Source organism: Heptranchias perlo, chromosome 15 (assembly GCF_035084215.1).
Source record: "Heptranchias perlo isolate sHepPer1 chromosome 15, sHepPer1.hap1, whole genome shotgun sequence".
In the NCBI taxonomy this organism is placed as follows: Eukaryota; Metazoa; Chordata; class Chondrichthyes; order Hexanchiformes; family Hexanchidae; genus Heptranchias; species Heptranchias perlo.
In genome coordinates this window covers 42,490,116-42,504,349 of record NC_090339.1, presented here as the reverse complement: position 1 = coordinate 42,504,349, position 14,234 = coordinate 42,490,116, and the positions used below count along the sequence as shown (strand labels likewise).

Here is a 14,234-nt window from a genome sequence, read left to right as displayed (position 1 = left end):
AGGAGAGGCCCATCGTGTCTGCCCTGGCTCTTTGAAACAGCTATAAAATTTGGAACATAGGAACATGGGCACAGGAGTAGGCCATTCGGCCCCTTGAGCCTGCTCTGCCATTCAATGAGATCATGGCTGATCAATTAATCCCATTCCCCTGCTCTTTCCCCATAGCCCTGCAAATTTCTCCTTTTCAAGTATACATCCAATTCCCTTCTGAAAGTTACTATTGAATCTGCTTCTGGCACCTTTTCAGGTAGTGCATTCCATATCATAACAACTTACTGTGTAAAAAAAATTCTCCTAATTTCGGCTATGGATTTTTTACCAATTATCTTACATCTTTGTCCTCTGGTTATCAACCCTCCTGCCAGTGGAAACAGTTTCTCCCTATCTACTCTATCAAAACCTCTCATAATATTGACTATCTCTATCAAAACTCCCTTTAACCTTCTCTGCTCAAAGGAGAACAATCCTAGCTTCTCCAGTCTATCCACACAACTAAAGTCCCTCATCCCTAGTATAATTCTGATAAATCTCCTCTGCACCCTCTCCAAGGCCTTGACATCCTCCCTGAAGTGTGGTGCCCAGAACTGTACACAATAACCTAGCTGAGGCTGAACCAGTGTTTTATAAAGGTTTACCATAACTTCCTTGCCTTTGTACTTTATGGGCTCAATTTTAAAAGGGCGGTGGAATGGCAGCGGGGGTGTGGGGGGGGGGGTTGATTTGCGGGTGCCAAACCCAGGAGGGAAGTAGGTGGGTTCGCAACCCTAATGAGGCCAATTAAAGCCTCTTCTGGGTTTCATGCCCGCAGCCTGGTTGACAGGCTGGCTGCTGACAGGAGCTATACATCCGAGGTGGGGGGGGGGGAAGAAAGAGAGAGACAGTGACCGCATCGGCCATTGCGCGAGAGAGTGGGGGGGGAGACAAAGATCGGAGTGGGGAGGGAGGGGGAGACATTGGACATCGTCGGAGGTGGGGAGAGAGCATCGGAATGGGGGGGGGGTGGGAGACACGTTGGACATCGGAGAGACATCGGACATCAGAGCAGGGGGGTGCAGGTGACATCATTTGTAAGGTATGTTTATTTATTTTTTTACAATGGGAAATGTAATTTTAATTAATTTATTTAGTTTATTTTTCATTGATCCGGCCCTTCCTGCCTGGTTTCATCAGGTCTGAATCGAAAGCCTTGGGAAAGCCACCCAGCCAACGTCGAAATCATTTTAAATGGCTAATATGCCAAAAATAAACTACCTTAAGTACCTCAATGAGGTACATTTGCTTGTTTAAATTACTTCCGGGTTCAGGAACAGCGCGCGCACCCAGATGACGCTGGGTTATCAGCATTTTACAGCGGGTTGGAGTCGGGAATCCTGCCCACACCGGATTTCTACGATTTTCTTTGCCCCTCCACCCCCAACACACCCGGACTTTGCTTTTAAAATTGAGCCCAATGCCTCTATTTATAAAGCCCAGGATCCCACAAGCTTTTTTAACAACCGTATCAACTTGTCCAACCACCTTCAAAGATTGTGTATGTGAACCCTTAGGTCTCTCGGTTTCTGCATCCCCTTTAAAATTGTACCATTTAGTTTATATTGCCTCTCCTCATTTTTCCTTTCAAAATGCATCACTTCATACTTCATTACTTGAATTAAAATTAATCTGCCATGTGTCTGTCTGCCCATTTCACCAGTCTGTCTGTGTCTATGTTTAATTCCTTCTGAAAGGTTATGGTTGACTTGGCTTCAATAGCCATTTTTGGGAATGAATCTGTTTTCTAATAACCCTTTGCATGAAAAATATTCCCCGAACCTCCCCTTGATACATCTAGTGCTACTCCTACAGTTAAGTCCCTAGTTACCAATTTATCAACTAGTGGAGTTAGAATCGTAGCACGTTACTCCACAGAAACAGGCAGTTTGATGCAGCAAGTTTGTATTAGTGTGTTTCTCGACATAAGCCACCTATTCTAATCCCACCTTCCTGCTCCCTCTCCATCCGTTTGTATTCTTTTTCAAGTAACTATCTAATTTCCATTTAAAAGAGTTTATGGACTCTGCTTCAACAATGGTTTGTGGCAGAGAATTCCACATTTTAACCTTCTGCGTAAAAACATTTTTCTAACCTCGCCTTTAATTCCTTTTGTAATTGTCTTAAATTTGAGTCTTCTCATTACCATCTCACCAAGTGGTGAAAATAATGTAGCACTATTTATTTTATCATCACCCCTCATAATCTTGAAAATCTCTACCATGTCATCCATTAACTTTCTCAGTTCTTATAAAAAGGCCAAACTTCTCAATCATAAAAAATAGCACTTCCTGACTCCCCAAAGCCTTTCCACCATCTACAAGGCACAAGTCAGGAGTGTGATGGAATACTCTCCAATTGCCTGGATGAATGCAGCTCCAACAACACTCAAGAAGCTCGACACCATCCAGGACAAAGCAAACCGCTTGATTGGCACCCCATCCACCACTCTAATCATTCACTCTCTTCACCACCGGCGCACAGTGGTTGCAGTGTGTACCATCCACAGGATGCACTGCAGCAACTCGCCAAGGCTTCTTTGACAGCACCTCCCAAACCCGCGACCTGTACCACCTAGAAGGACAAGGGCAGCAGGCACATGGGAACAACACCACCTGCACGTTCCCCTTCAAGTCACACACCATCCCGACTTGGAAATATATCGCCATTCCTTCATCATCGCTGGGTCAAAATCCTGGAACTCCCTACCTAACAGCACTGTGGGAGAACCTTCACCACACGGACTGCAGCGGTTCAAGAAGACAGCTCACCACCACCTTCCCAAGTGCAATTAGGGATGGGCAATAAATGCTGGCCTCGCCAGCGACGCCCACATCCCATGAACGAATAAAAAAAAATTACGACACAGAAGGAGGCCATTTGGCCCACCATTTCTGTGCCGGCCAAAAAAGAGCTATCCAGACTAACCCACTTTCCAGCTCTTGGTCCGTGGCCTAGTAGGTTACGGCACTTCAAGTGCATATACAAGTACTTTTTAAATGCGATGAGGGTTTCTGCCTCTACCACCCTTTCAGGTAATGAGCTCCAGACCCCCACCACCCTCTGGGTGAAAACATTTCTCCTCAACTCCCATCTAATCCTTCTACCAATTACTTTAAATCTATACCCCCTGGTTATTGACCTCTCTGCTAAGGGAAATAGATCCTTCCTCTCCATTCTATCTAGGCCCCTCATAATTTTATACACCTCAATTAAATCTCCCCTCAGCCTCCTCTGTTCCAAAGAAAACAAACCTAACCTATCCAATCTTTCCTCATAGCTAAAATTCTCCAGTCTCCAGTCTTGGCAACATCCTTGTAAATCTCCTCTGTACCCTCTCTAGTGCAATTGCATCTTTCCTGTAATGTGGTGACCAGAACTGTACACAGTACACTAGCTGTGGCCTAACTAATATTTTTTACAGTTCTAGCATAATCTCCCTGCTCTTATAGTCTATGCCTCGGCTAATAAAAGAAAGTATCACATATGCCTTCTTAACCACCTTATCTACCTGTCTTGCGACCTTCAGGAATCTGTGGACATGCACTCCAAGGTCCCTCTGTTACTCTGCACTTCTCAGTATCCTACCATTTATTGTGTATTCCCTTGCCTCATTTGCCCTCCCCAAATGCATTTCTTGAATTTCATTTTCTGATTGAATTCCATTTGCCACTTTTCTGCCCACCTGACCAGTCCATTGATATCTTCCTGCAGTCTAAAGCTTGCTTCCTCATTATCAGCCACATGGCCAATTTTTGTATCATCTGCAAACTTCTTAATCATACCCCCTACATTTAAGTCTAAATCATTGATATATACCACAAAAAGCAAGGGACCTAGTACTGAACTCTGTGGAACCCCACTGGAAACAGCCTTCCAGTCACAAAAACACCTGTCGACTTTTTGCTTCCTGTCACTGAGCCAAATTTGGATCCAACATGCAACTTTCCCTTGGATCCCACGGGCTTTTACTTTTCTGACCAGTCTGCCATTTGGGACCTTGTCAAAAGCCTTGCTAAAATGCATTTAGACTACATCAAATGCGCAACCCCCATCGACCCCCACCTTGTTACCTCCTCAAAAAATTCAATCGAGTTAGTCAGACACGACCTTCCCTTAACAAATCCATGCTCAAGTGTCTCTTCATAATTGTATCTCCTTGGCAACGTCAAATGCTGCATCTATCCCACTGCTTTTATATCCTCTCTATAATGAGGTGCCTCAAACTATACACACTACTCCAAATACAGCTTAACTGTGGTCTTGTACAAGTTTAACATCCTTGCTTTTGTATTCTACTCCTCTAGATATAATACAAAGGAGTTCTTTTACCTTTTTACAGCCTTACTTACTTGTGCTGCCACATGTGTATCTGCACATCAATGTCCCTCTGCACCTCTAACCCATTTAAAATCTTAAGGCGTATTTCTTTTCCTTATTCCAACCTTCCAAAATGTATTACTTCACACTTTTATTTACATTGAACTGCATCTACCACCAATCTACCTAACCTACTAGGTTATCTTTCAAAATAGTGAGCTTTCATTATTTATTCTCTCAAACCCATTCAAATCTTAAGCTCTTCCATTAGATCTGCCTTAACGTTCTCTGCTCCAGTAAATGCAGTCCGAGTTTTTACTTCCAAGTTTGTCATGATAACTATGCCCTGTCACCCCTAGAATCATCCTAGCGAATCTTTTCCATTTCTTCAATATCCTTTTTATAATGAGGTACCTAAAGCTGTATACAGTACTTCAGTTGTGGCCTATTCAATGTCCTGTACAGGCTCATTGGGGGCTAAATTGGGCCACGTAGCGCCTGTTCTGTCGGCGCTATGCATACACCTAAGCCCCTAAAATGGCGTCCAAGATGTGCACGCACACTTTCAGCGTGACGTGCGCAGGACGACGTATTGGTAAAGGCGTTTGCGCACGCACACCTAACAAACGCCGGCAGCATGTATAGTAGGGAGATTATGACGTAAATCAGTGCACAACGCTGATTTAAAGGGACCACTGCTATTTTGGAACTCAACGCTCCAGCCTACGCACTGTCTTAACCTCGCACAGCTGAACAGGTCTTAAATAGCATGGAGGACCCCCCCCACCAGCGCTATTTAAAGGGATCGTGCAGGAGTTCAGGTTCATTACTGGATTATTGCTTCTGGCTGCTGATGCATTTGTACCAGTTTTTGGAGGTCTCCTATACTTGAATACTAGGACGGGAGATATAGCCTAAAAATTAGAGCCAGGACTTTCAGGAGTGAAGTTAGGAAATACTCCTACACGCAAAGATTGGTAAAAGTATGGAACTCTCTTTCGCAAACAGCAGTTGATGCTAGTTCAATTGTTAATTTTAAATCTGAGATTGATAGGTTGTTGTTAACCAAAAGTATTAAGGGATATGGGGCTAAGGTGGGTGTATGGAGTTTGGTCACAGATCGGACATGATCTCATTGAATGGGGGAAGAGGCTCAAGGCGCTAAATGGCCTGCCCTGTTCCTATCGTCCTATGTTCCTATAATAAAGTTTCAATACTCTACAAGGAGTGGGCTGGCTAACTGACAGGCAACAGCAAGGGCACTGGCAAAGTGCCAGGGGTGAGATAGGAATGCTGTCATCCTGAGAGAGGACAGCAGGTTTATGTTCTATCGAGCCACTGCCACTTGCTGCCTTCTGTTCTGCACCATCTTCTCCTGCAAGAAAGTAGGAAGTGTGTCAGTGAGTGTCCTGCAAGATGTTTGGCTGATGTGGCTGTCGTGGCTGTCATGGTTGAATAGCTGCCAGCGTGTGTGATCTGTGAGTTGTGGGTGTGTGGTAATGTGGTAATGTGTGAGGGTGGGATGAAGCATTTGATTGGAACAGTTGAATACTGATTGAGTTTGTTGGTATGTGGGTGATGGGCGGGGGTGTAATGCGTGCAGCATTGGATGTGGCTAGTGGTTCCGTTGGTAGGAGATGCCACTTGACAGTTGACCTCACTTAACTTGACCACTCGTGTCAAATCATTGCACTTCTTCTTGCACCACATCCATGTTCGTGATGCTATGCTCCTGGCATTGACCTCATCCCCTATTGCGTCTGACTGCCTCGGGAGCATATGTCTGGAGGGTCTCTTGCCCCCCCCCCCCCACTGCGGATATAGGATACCCCTCCTTCTGTCCACCTCTTGCACCAAGCCTCTAGTGCGTCATCAGAGAACCTTGGTGCATGCTCTCTCACAGGCCCAGTGCAAACTCTAATCAGCGGATTGGTGGGGTCTGGCGTGCAGATTGGAGGATGCGGGATGTAGTTTTTGTGAAGCCTTTATTCAATATTTTAAAATAAAACAACAGTTTTTGAACATAAGGATGAGAACTGCATCTATGTTTTACGTGTGCAATTTCTGATCTCCAGTCAGACTCCTTTAAGACCCACATCTTATATTTTGAAAATATAAGAGTCCTGCAAACGTTGAGCAGCCAAATTTTGCTCATTAAAAATTCCAGAGTTCCCTTCATCACCATGCTTCAGTATATTGCAGCACAGATTCACTTCACCATTGACTTCCACCGCTTGCTGCTGCCACACTGCACCTCCCCTTTAAGAGATGCAGGCTGTCTTTAAGTGGTGCTAGCCACTCGCAATATCTGGGCCTCCTGCTGGTGCATGCAGCCACTCAAAAGCGCAGGTAGTGCTGTCTGCACGCAGCACTTATTGAAATCACCAGGCAGCACGTAACATCCATGCACAAGGCATCCATTAACCCACTCGTCAGCATCGCAATGATTGGGCGCGGGTTAAGTGCGCACCGCGATCCCAGCGTCCGTTTTCGGGGGTTAAGCAATTTAGCCCCCATTGTCACCTCCTAGTATTTGTATTCAATACACCTATGATAAAAACACAAAATCCCAATTGCACTTATATACCTTTTTTTCTTTCTACAATCCTGCTTTTAGAGACACATATATCTATATCCTTGATCTCTCTGTTCCTCCACTCCGTTATAAATTTCACTGTTTAATGGTACATTCTATTCTTTTTCTCAAAATCCACTACATCACAATTATCTTTGTCAAACTGCATTCATATCACTGATCTGCCACTCGTAACCTATGTCGTTCTATAGGCCTTTACACAGCTTACCGTTTTATTTGATATTTTTGGTAAATTTTTACATTATTTCCCCTCTTCCCATATGTTCATACACAACTTGTCAACAATTCTTATAGAATCCCTTGCAATCAATTGCTCAATCTCCCTCAAACATAAACTGTGCATAATCACCTAACCATATTATTTGGATATTGTTCTTAGTCAACTTTATTCACACTGCGCCATTTTAGGGTATGGATACCTTGTGTATTTACATAAATTTTCTTTGTTGGCGATTTTAACTGAGGTTTTCTCCTGTTAATCTAAAACAAGTTAATGCTTTTATTAAAATGGAAGACAGAGGAATTTCATACATACATGTTAGGTGCTTGTACATTAATAACACACAATATAGTCTGATGGCCTTAGCTTGCTAAGAAAATTGATCTAATTACCTTAATGTTCATACACATAAATTTTCCCATCAATCTGTTCTTTGCTGCATTGAGCATATATTTTACTTTTTTGTTAATAACTATGATGTGTTTTATTTTATACCAGCTTGTAAACCACGACCCCTTTGGCAGCAGGGGAAATGTCCTCAATAAAACGGTAAGAGATTGCTGAATTAATTTAGTGACTGCAGTTCAAGATGTCGTTGTTCATCTATTTTCTTGACAAAATGCTTTCAGGCATCACATGGGCACCACCTATGCTCAGTTACATGGTTTAAGCCTCTTATTTCTATTGATTCCCAATGACAAGACCTCTATTAGTTGTTCTGACATTCACAACTGGCATTTAATACATTTTGATAAAAATAAGAAAACATTTTCAATTTTGGTGAGGTAATGTGAAAGTTGAGATTTTCATTTTTTTGTGCCAAATATTCAATATAGCATTTCCCATATGTCGGATTGTGGAACATTTTGACCACTGTTCCACAGAAAAGATTTGGAACAAAAGGTTTACTTGAATATTGTGTTTTAAAACGCAATGTATTCATTCAAGTTAAAAAAAGGAGTCTGAAACGATGGTAGTTAAGTTACCGATGAGCTAGCTTCGATACTGCCTTCTCCTAGAATGTAATTAAGCAATTTGTTAGCCCGTCCCAGCATTTGAAAAACACCTCACATTCATTGTGATAGAAGGTGTCGTTGACAGTGCTATCAAGCGGCACTTACTCACCAATAACCTGCTCATCGATGCTCAGTTTGGGTTCCGCCAGCACCACTCGGCTCCAGACCTCATTACAGCCTTGGTCCAAACATGGACAAAAGAGCTGAATCAAGGCAGCATTTGACCGAGTGTGGCACCAAGGAGCCCTAGTAAAACTGAAGTCAATGGGAAACAGGGGGAAAACTTTCCAGTGGCTGGAGTCATACCTAGCACAAAGGAAGATGGTAATAGTTGTTGGAGGCCAATCATCTCAGTCCCAGGACATTGCTGTAGGAGTTCCTCAGGGCAGTGACCAAGACCCAACCATCTTCAGCTGCTTCATCAATGACCTTCCCTCCATCATAAGGTCAGAGGTGGGGATGTTCGCTGATGATAGCACAGTGTTCAGTTCCATTCGCAGCCCCTTAAATAATGAAGCAGTCCGTGCCCGCATGCAGCAAGACCTGGACAACATCCAGGCTTGGGCTGATAAGTGGCAAGTGACATTCGCGCCAGATAAGTGCCAGGCAATGACCATCTCCAACAAGACAGAGTCTAACCACCTCCCCTTGACATTCAACGGCATTACCATCGCTGAATCCCCCACCATCAACATCCTGGGGGTCACCATTGACCAGAAACTTAACTGAACCAGCCACATAAATACTGTGGCTACAAGAGCAGGTCAGAGGCTGGGTATTCTGTGGCGAGTGCCTCACCTCCTGACTCCCCAAAGCCTTTCCACCATCTACAAGGCACAAGTCAGGAGTATGATGGAATACTCTCCAATTGCCTGGATGAGTGCAGCTCCAACAACACTCAAGAAGCTCGACACCATCCAGGACAAAGCAGCCCGCTTGATTGGTACCCCATCCACCGCCCTAAACATTCAATCCCTCCACCACCGGCGCACAGTGGCTGCAGTGTGTACCATGCACAGGATGCACTGCAGCAACTCGCCAAGTCTTCTTCGACAGCACCACCCAAACCCGCGACCTCTACCACCTAGAAGGACAAGAGCAGCAAGTACATGGGAACACCACCACCTGCACGTTCCCCTCCAAGTCATACACCATCCTGACTTGGAAATATATCACCGTTCCTTCATCGTCGCTGGGTCAAAATCCTGGAACTCCCTTCCTAATAGCACTGTGGGAGAACCTTCACCACACGGACTGCAGCGGTTCAAGAAGGCGGCTCACCACCACCTTCTCAAGGGCAATTAGGGATGGGGAATAAATGCCGGCCTCGCCAGCGAAGCCCACATCCCATGAACGAATAAAAAAAAATCCATTGGACTGGAAAGTCTCAGATCCCTTTTTGTGGCTATGAACAGTGAAACAGAAACAGTGACATGGGCTGGCAGTGAGATTTTTGAAACTGAAATCTGTGCAGGATTTCTTTAAGAAACTTTTGCGAAGCAATGAGGCCAGCAAAAGGCTGCATGAAGGATATATGCAGAGAATGATTAGAAATTAATTTGTTTAAATCAAGCAAGGTGACACTGATGTGGGGAATGATCTGGGGCTAGGAGTCATAAGCACAGTGGATAAAGTTACAGATTATTCAAAGCTAATGAAGATGGAAGACTGCAAAGCTGAACCGGATAAGATGCAGGAGTATTTGAATATACTTGTAAATTGGGCAGACAGGTGGCAGGTGAAATTCAATGCAGAGAAATGTAAAGTGCTTCACATGTGGACAAGAAACCAGGAAGGGACCATTTAAATGGAAAGAAAAAAGTGTGCATGAAAAATGAGAGAGATCGGGGGGTTCAGATTGACAATAAATTAAAGCTATCGTAACAATGCTCAGTGACAGCATGTAAACCAAATCAGATGTTGGAATGTATTGAAGGGTCAATATTGAGGTGAAATAGTGAGGTAATCATGCCACTTTATAAATCATTGGTGCGACTGCACTTAGAACACTGTACAGTTCTGGTCAAAGTACAGTACACAAAGGACATTTCAGCTATTGAAAGGATACAGAAGAGCACTACCAGAACGATTGAGGGGATAGATTATGATGAGCGATTAAGTAAATTGGGCATGTTCTCTCTGGAAAAGAGGTTGAGTGGTGATATAATTGCTGTTTTTAGGATTCTAAAGGGACTGGATAATGTAGACCATGACAAGCTGTTCCACCTAGTCCAGAACAGTAGAACCCGAGGACACAGCCTGCGCTTGAAGGGGGCTATATTTAAAACTCATCAACGGAAACATTATTTCAGTGAGCGAGTGGTAAATCTATAGAACAGGCTTTCCTAGGGAGACGGTGGAAGCAGATGGTGTTGATTCATTCAATTTCAAATTAAATAGATTTCTTTCAGGAAATAATATTTTAGGATACAGTTTATGAGCAATATGAGACATGATATTTGGTAAATGTAACATGCCTGGGAGAAACAGATCACTTTGGAGAGAGGTTTCCAAAGCTTTCCACCAATGGAAGTTTTTCTTGCCTCATGTCTGGGTCTGTTGTAGACTAATTGATAGAGATTGATTGTCATGATTAGTCATCAACTCAATTACTGTTGTAACATGCAACTACCAGGATGGTAGAAGGCAAACTGGATGAATCTTGGTCTTTTGTTGTCTAGAAATTCCAATGTTTTTATGAACTGTAGCATTTCATTATTTTTGTATTAGTATATGAAGAAAAGTTGTGCAGATTAAACTAAATAAATCTGATCATAACTGTTACTCTGTTCACTCGCTGATTTGTATTAAGCCTCATCTCACCAAATGTTTGTTCAGAGAGATTGAAGAAGTACATGTGTGAAAGACACGAATATCCAGTTCAGATCACAAGGGGGTACTATTGTTACACCTCCAGGTTACGCTATTGTGCAAGTACATATAGAGAGTAGTGTGAGTGAACTCCCAGAAAAATAAGATGCCTGGACAGCTTATGGGAGTGACTGATGCCAATGAACCTGAGAAGGTATCTATGGCAGACCTGAATTTGTAACACCATGTGGGTAATTTTGACTGTATGATAGTGTAAAATGGGTGATAGCGAAATGGCAGCCCATATTACATTTCTCTAGATTGTTATTTCCACTGAAGCCTAACCATTGCCTTGCACAAATTTATCATAATTTTTGTGTTCTTGTGCTCAAAATCCAAAATACTTTATCTACATGCACTGTCTGTTCCTGCACACCCTTCAGCATCTTTCCGTTGAGTGTACACTCCCTTCCATGTTTTTCCTCTCAAACTACTTCTCAGATTAAATTGCATCTGTGACAGTTTGCCCTGGATTTGAGTGAACTCCATTCAGAAATCACTGGCCGTCACACACGTAACAAAACAAATCACACTGTCCGCGTTTGTTTGAAAGTAGTTTGGCAGTTCTCTTAAGCTTTGCAAGCTGACAAAATTTGCAACATTTTTAAGCTTGGGACAAGATTCCGATTTTGTAAATTCCTTATGACTAGTCACTGAATTAAAGGATCACCTCTGTAAAGCTAAAGCAAGACAAAACTGCTTATTTTTTTGTCACAAGCATCACTGTGCATGATGAGCTCTCCCCAACCTCATCAAAATAGCTCATCTCCATTCAGCATCTTCCTACAGATAGTTTGGTTGAGATTGGCAACTCACAACATGGGTTATTCGGTTGAAGGGGAAAAACTTTAATTCCACCCTTCCATGATGCAGTGCATTGGTGCATCAAAATACTGTGCCTTTTATCTCACTTCTCTAAAGTAAAAAAAAAACTTTCCAGAAAAGTAGATAGGTTCGAATAAAGAAGACTTCAACATCCGAGGCAAATCCTGGGGTGATGTAAAAAGAATACCTCATGTAATGAGTCACCACCCCTTTTTCCTCTCCATAGCACCGGGAAAATGGCTGATCCTCAGGGCCTACATTGAGGAATATTGGGACCATAATCATTTGGAATCATACTACTTCTTTCAGTTTCTGCAGAGTAGTTTTACTTTGTACATTCTGACCGTTATCACTTCATTAATACAGTGCACCTAGGTAACAATACAGGATATTGTATATTTGAATCACCGATTGTGTCTTTGAGATAATATTTTAACAATAGATGGGAATTAAAAGGTACCTGGTCTCCAATGGTATGTTGCTGTTAAGTACCCAGCTGTTATGGAGTTGTGCTGAATCTTGCTGGGCACTGGCCGGAGGCTCTGTGGAAACTGGACTGGGTTGGCTTCGTGCAGTCATTGTATTTCTCTGCAGAGAGTCCAAAGATTGAGTTTGCTGACTTCTACAAGTGCAGCCATGTGGAGGTGGTGGTGGCGGTGGCAGAGGTCTGAATGTGAATTTGCTGTGAGAACCAGCAGGCAGTTCTGGTAAAAGAAAAATGTAAAATTATTGATATCAATTGGATAACCTTCATGTTTCAGAACATCTCTTTACAAATTTTATTATAAACATCAAAAGTGCATAAAAATAATCATAAGCACCCTGAATGAATTCGAACTCAATGATGGTCCCCAATTGCATAAATGCACCCTCTGGTTTTCTATTAAGCCATGGAGAACATGTAGGTTCCAGGTTTGTGCTGGGTTATGCAATGTAAGTCAGACAACCCGTAGAGAAAATACAACTGCCATTGGCACTCTTGGTTTGGGAGTGGAAAAGGAATAGCAGAAATCACAGCTTTTGAGCAGTATCTGATGAGTCTATGGGGGAAAAATTCAACTTCCGCCTAAAACAGGCACATTGTTTATAGAGCGACTGCTCTGCATGCCGGTCCATGCCAGCCTGAGACATTTAAATGTTGCTGGCGATCTGTGGGTGCCAAATGGACAGCCAGCTGCAGTTTGCTGGTCAGGGTGCACTCCTGGCACCACCCCCCAAAAAAACCTCTAAATTTTATGGGCTTTTTTTTTAAGCTACCTCCTGCCAATTAGGCTGCTGAATGACTCGTACAACTAGGCAGAGTGTTCACAGAGCATTTCCACCCAAATGGCGTAGGATCCCAATTTGCACATTTAAGAAGCTTAACGCTTGTATCAGGTGGGCACCCTGGACAACTAAAAGTTGCTTGAGTCAATATTGCATCCTGCGCACTTCTGGCGTGACCCAAAATTTGGAGGTCTAATGCTGATTTTGCGCCGGAAAAATGGGCAGCTATGAATTGAATTTCGTCCCCTATGTGTGTGGACATCAGAAAGAATTAGACTTTGCTCTGATGCTACTTTCATCTTGGTAAAATAGCCTGCTGGCACTCGCTGTCTAGACTCATACTTGAACAATAGCCACCTGGGTGAGGTGTTGTTTTGTTTCCAGACTGTGGGGGGTAGTTTTAACTTTTATCACCGGATGAAGTCAATGGAAGAGAAAATCGGGCGAGGTGGAAAATAGAGTGCCAATTCTTTATCACACGTTTTATGCCTGGCGATAAAAGTTAAAATTATCTTCCATGAGATTAACGAATTCAAATTTTATAACAGACTGGATTTGACTAGCATTTCATCCACGGACCATTTAATTCTGAAAAAGTACTTGGTTTTTACAACAAAAATGAGGTCACTAGTTGGTTGGCAGAAGATTGAGGGATGAAGCAAGTTAGCATAATATCCCTTTTCACCACTGGGATCTCGATTTGACTTCAACCCAGATCAGGGATAAATGTTTCCTCTTGCTATCACAGATCAGGCTGTACTCTAGTTGAACAATGGTAGAGTGTCCAACTTGCAGCCCCAGGGTCTCATGCAGTGCCTGAGCTCTGGCAATCCAGCCCTTAAAGCCCAGGTAACTCAATCTTATTGACATTTATATTTCATATTTGTTGGTTTGACCTGTTTGAAATTTGTGGACCTGGAGGCTTGAAAAGGATTGCTTTTAGTACCGGTGTTGCATTGGTGAGTACATTCTAAATCCAAACACCAAGATCTGTTAGTATCAGCAAGTTGCAATATATAGAAATTATTGGGAAGTTGCATTACATTTTCTGGGGTTATATTAGCATGGCTGCACTGCTAATGCAGACCCT

The 14,234-nt window shown here is 43.0% G+C and overlaps 1 protein-coding gene across 5 annotated transcripts in view; it reads right to left on the bottom strand.

Moving 5' to 3' along the window:
• Positions 1–14,234, bottom strand: part of tenm1 (teneurin transmembrane protein 1) — a 539,174-nt gene that overhangs the window by 237,884 nt on the left and 287,056 nt on the right. For 3 of the 5 annotated variants that reach the window (XM_067997123.1, XM_067997125.1, XM_067997124.1), the window contains exon 7: positions 12,339–12,560. In XM_067997123.1, coding sequence (XP_067853224.1) covers positions 12,339–12,560 — 222 coding nt within the window. Of the gene's footprint in view, positions 1–12,338; positions 12,583–14,234 lie in introns of all 5 variants that reach the window. The other 2 variants (XM_067997121.1, XM_067997122.1) reach the window with 1 other exon arrangement.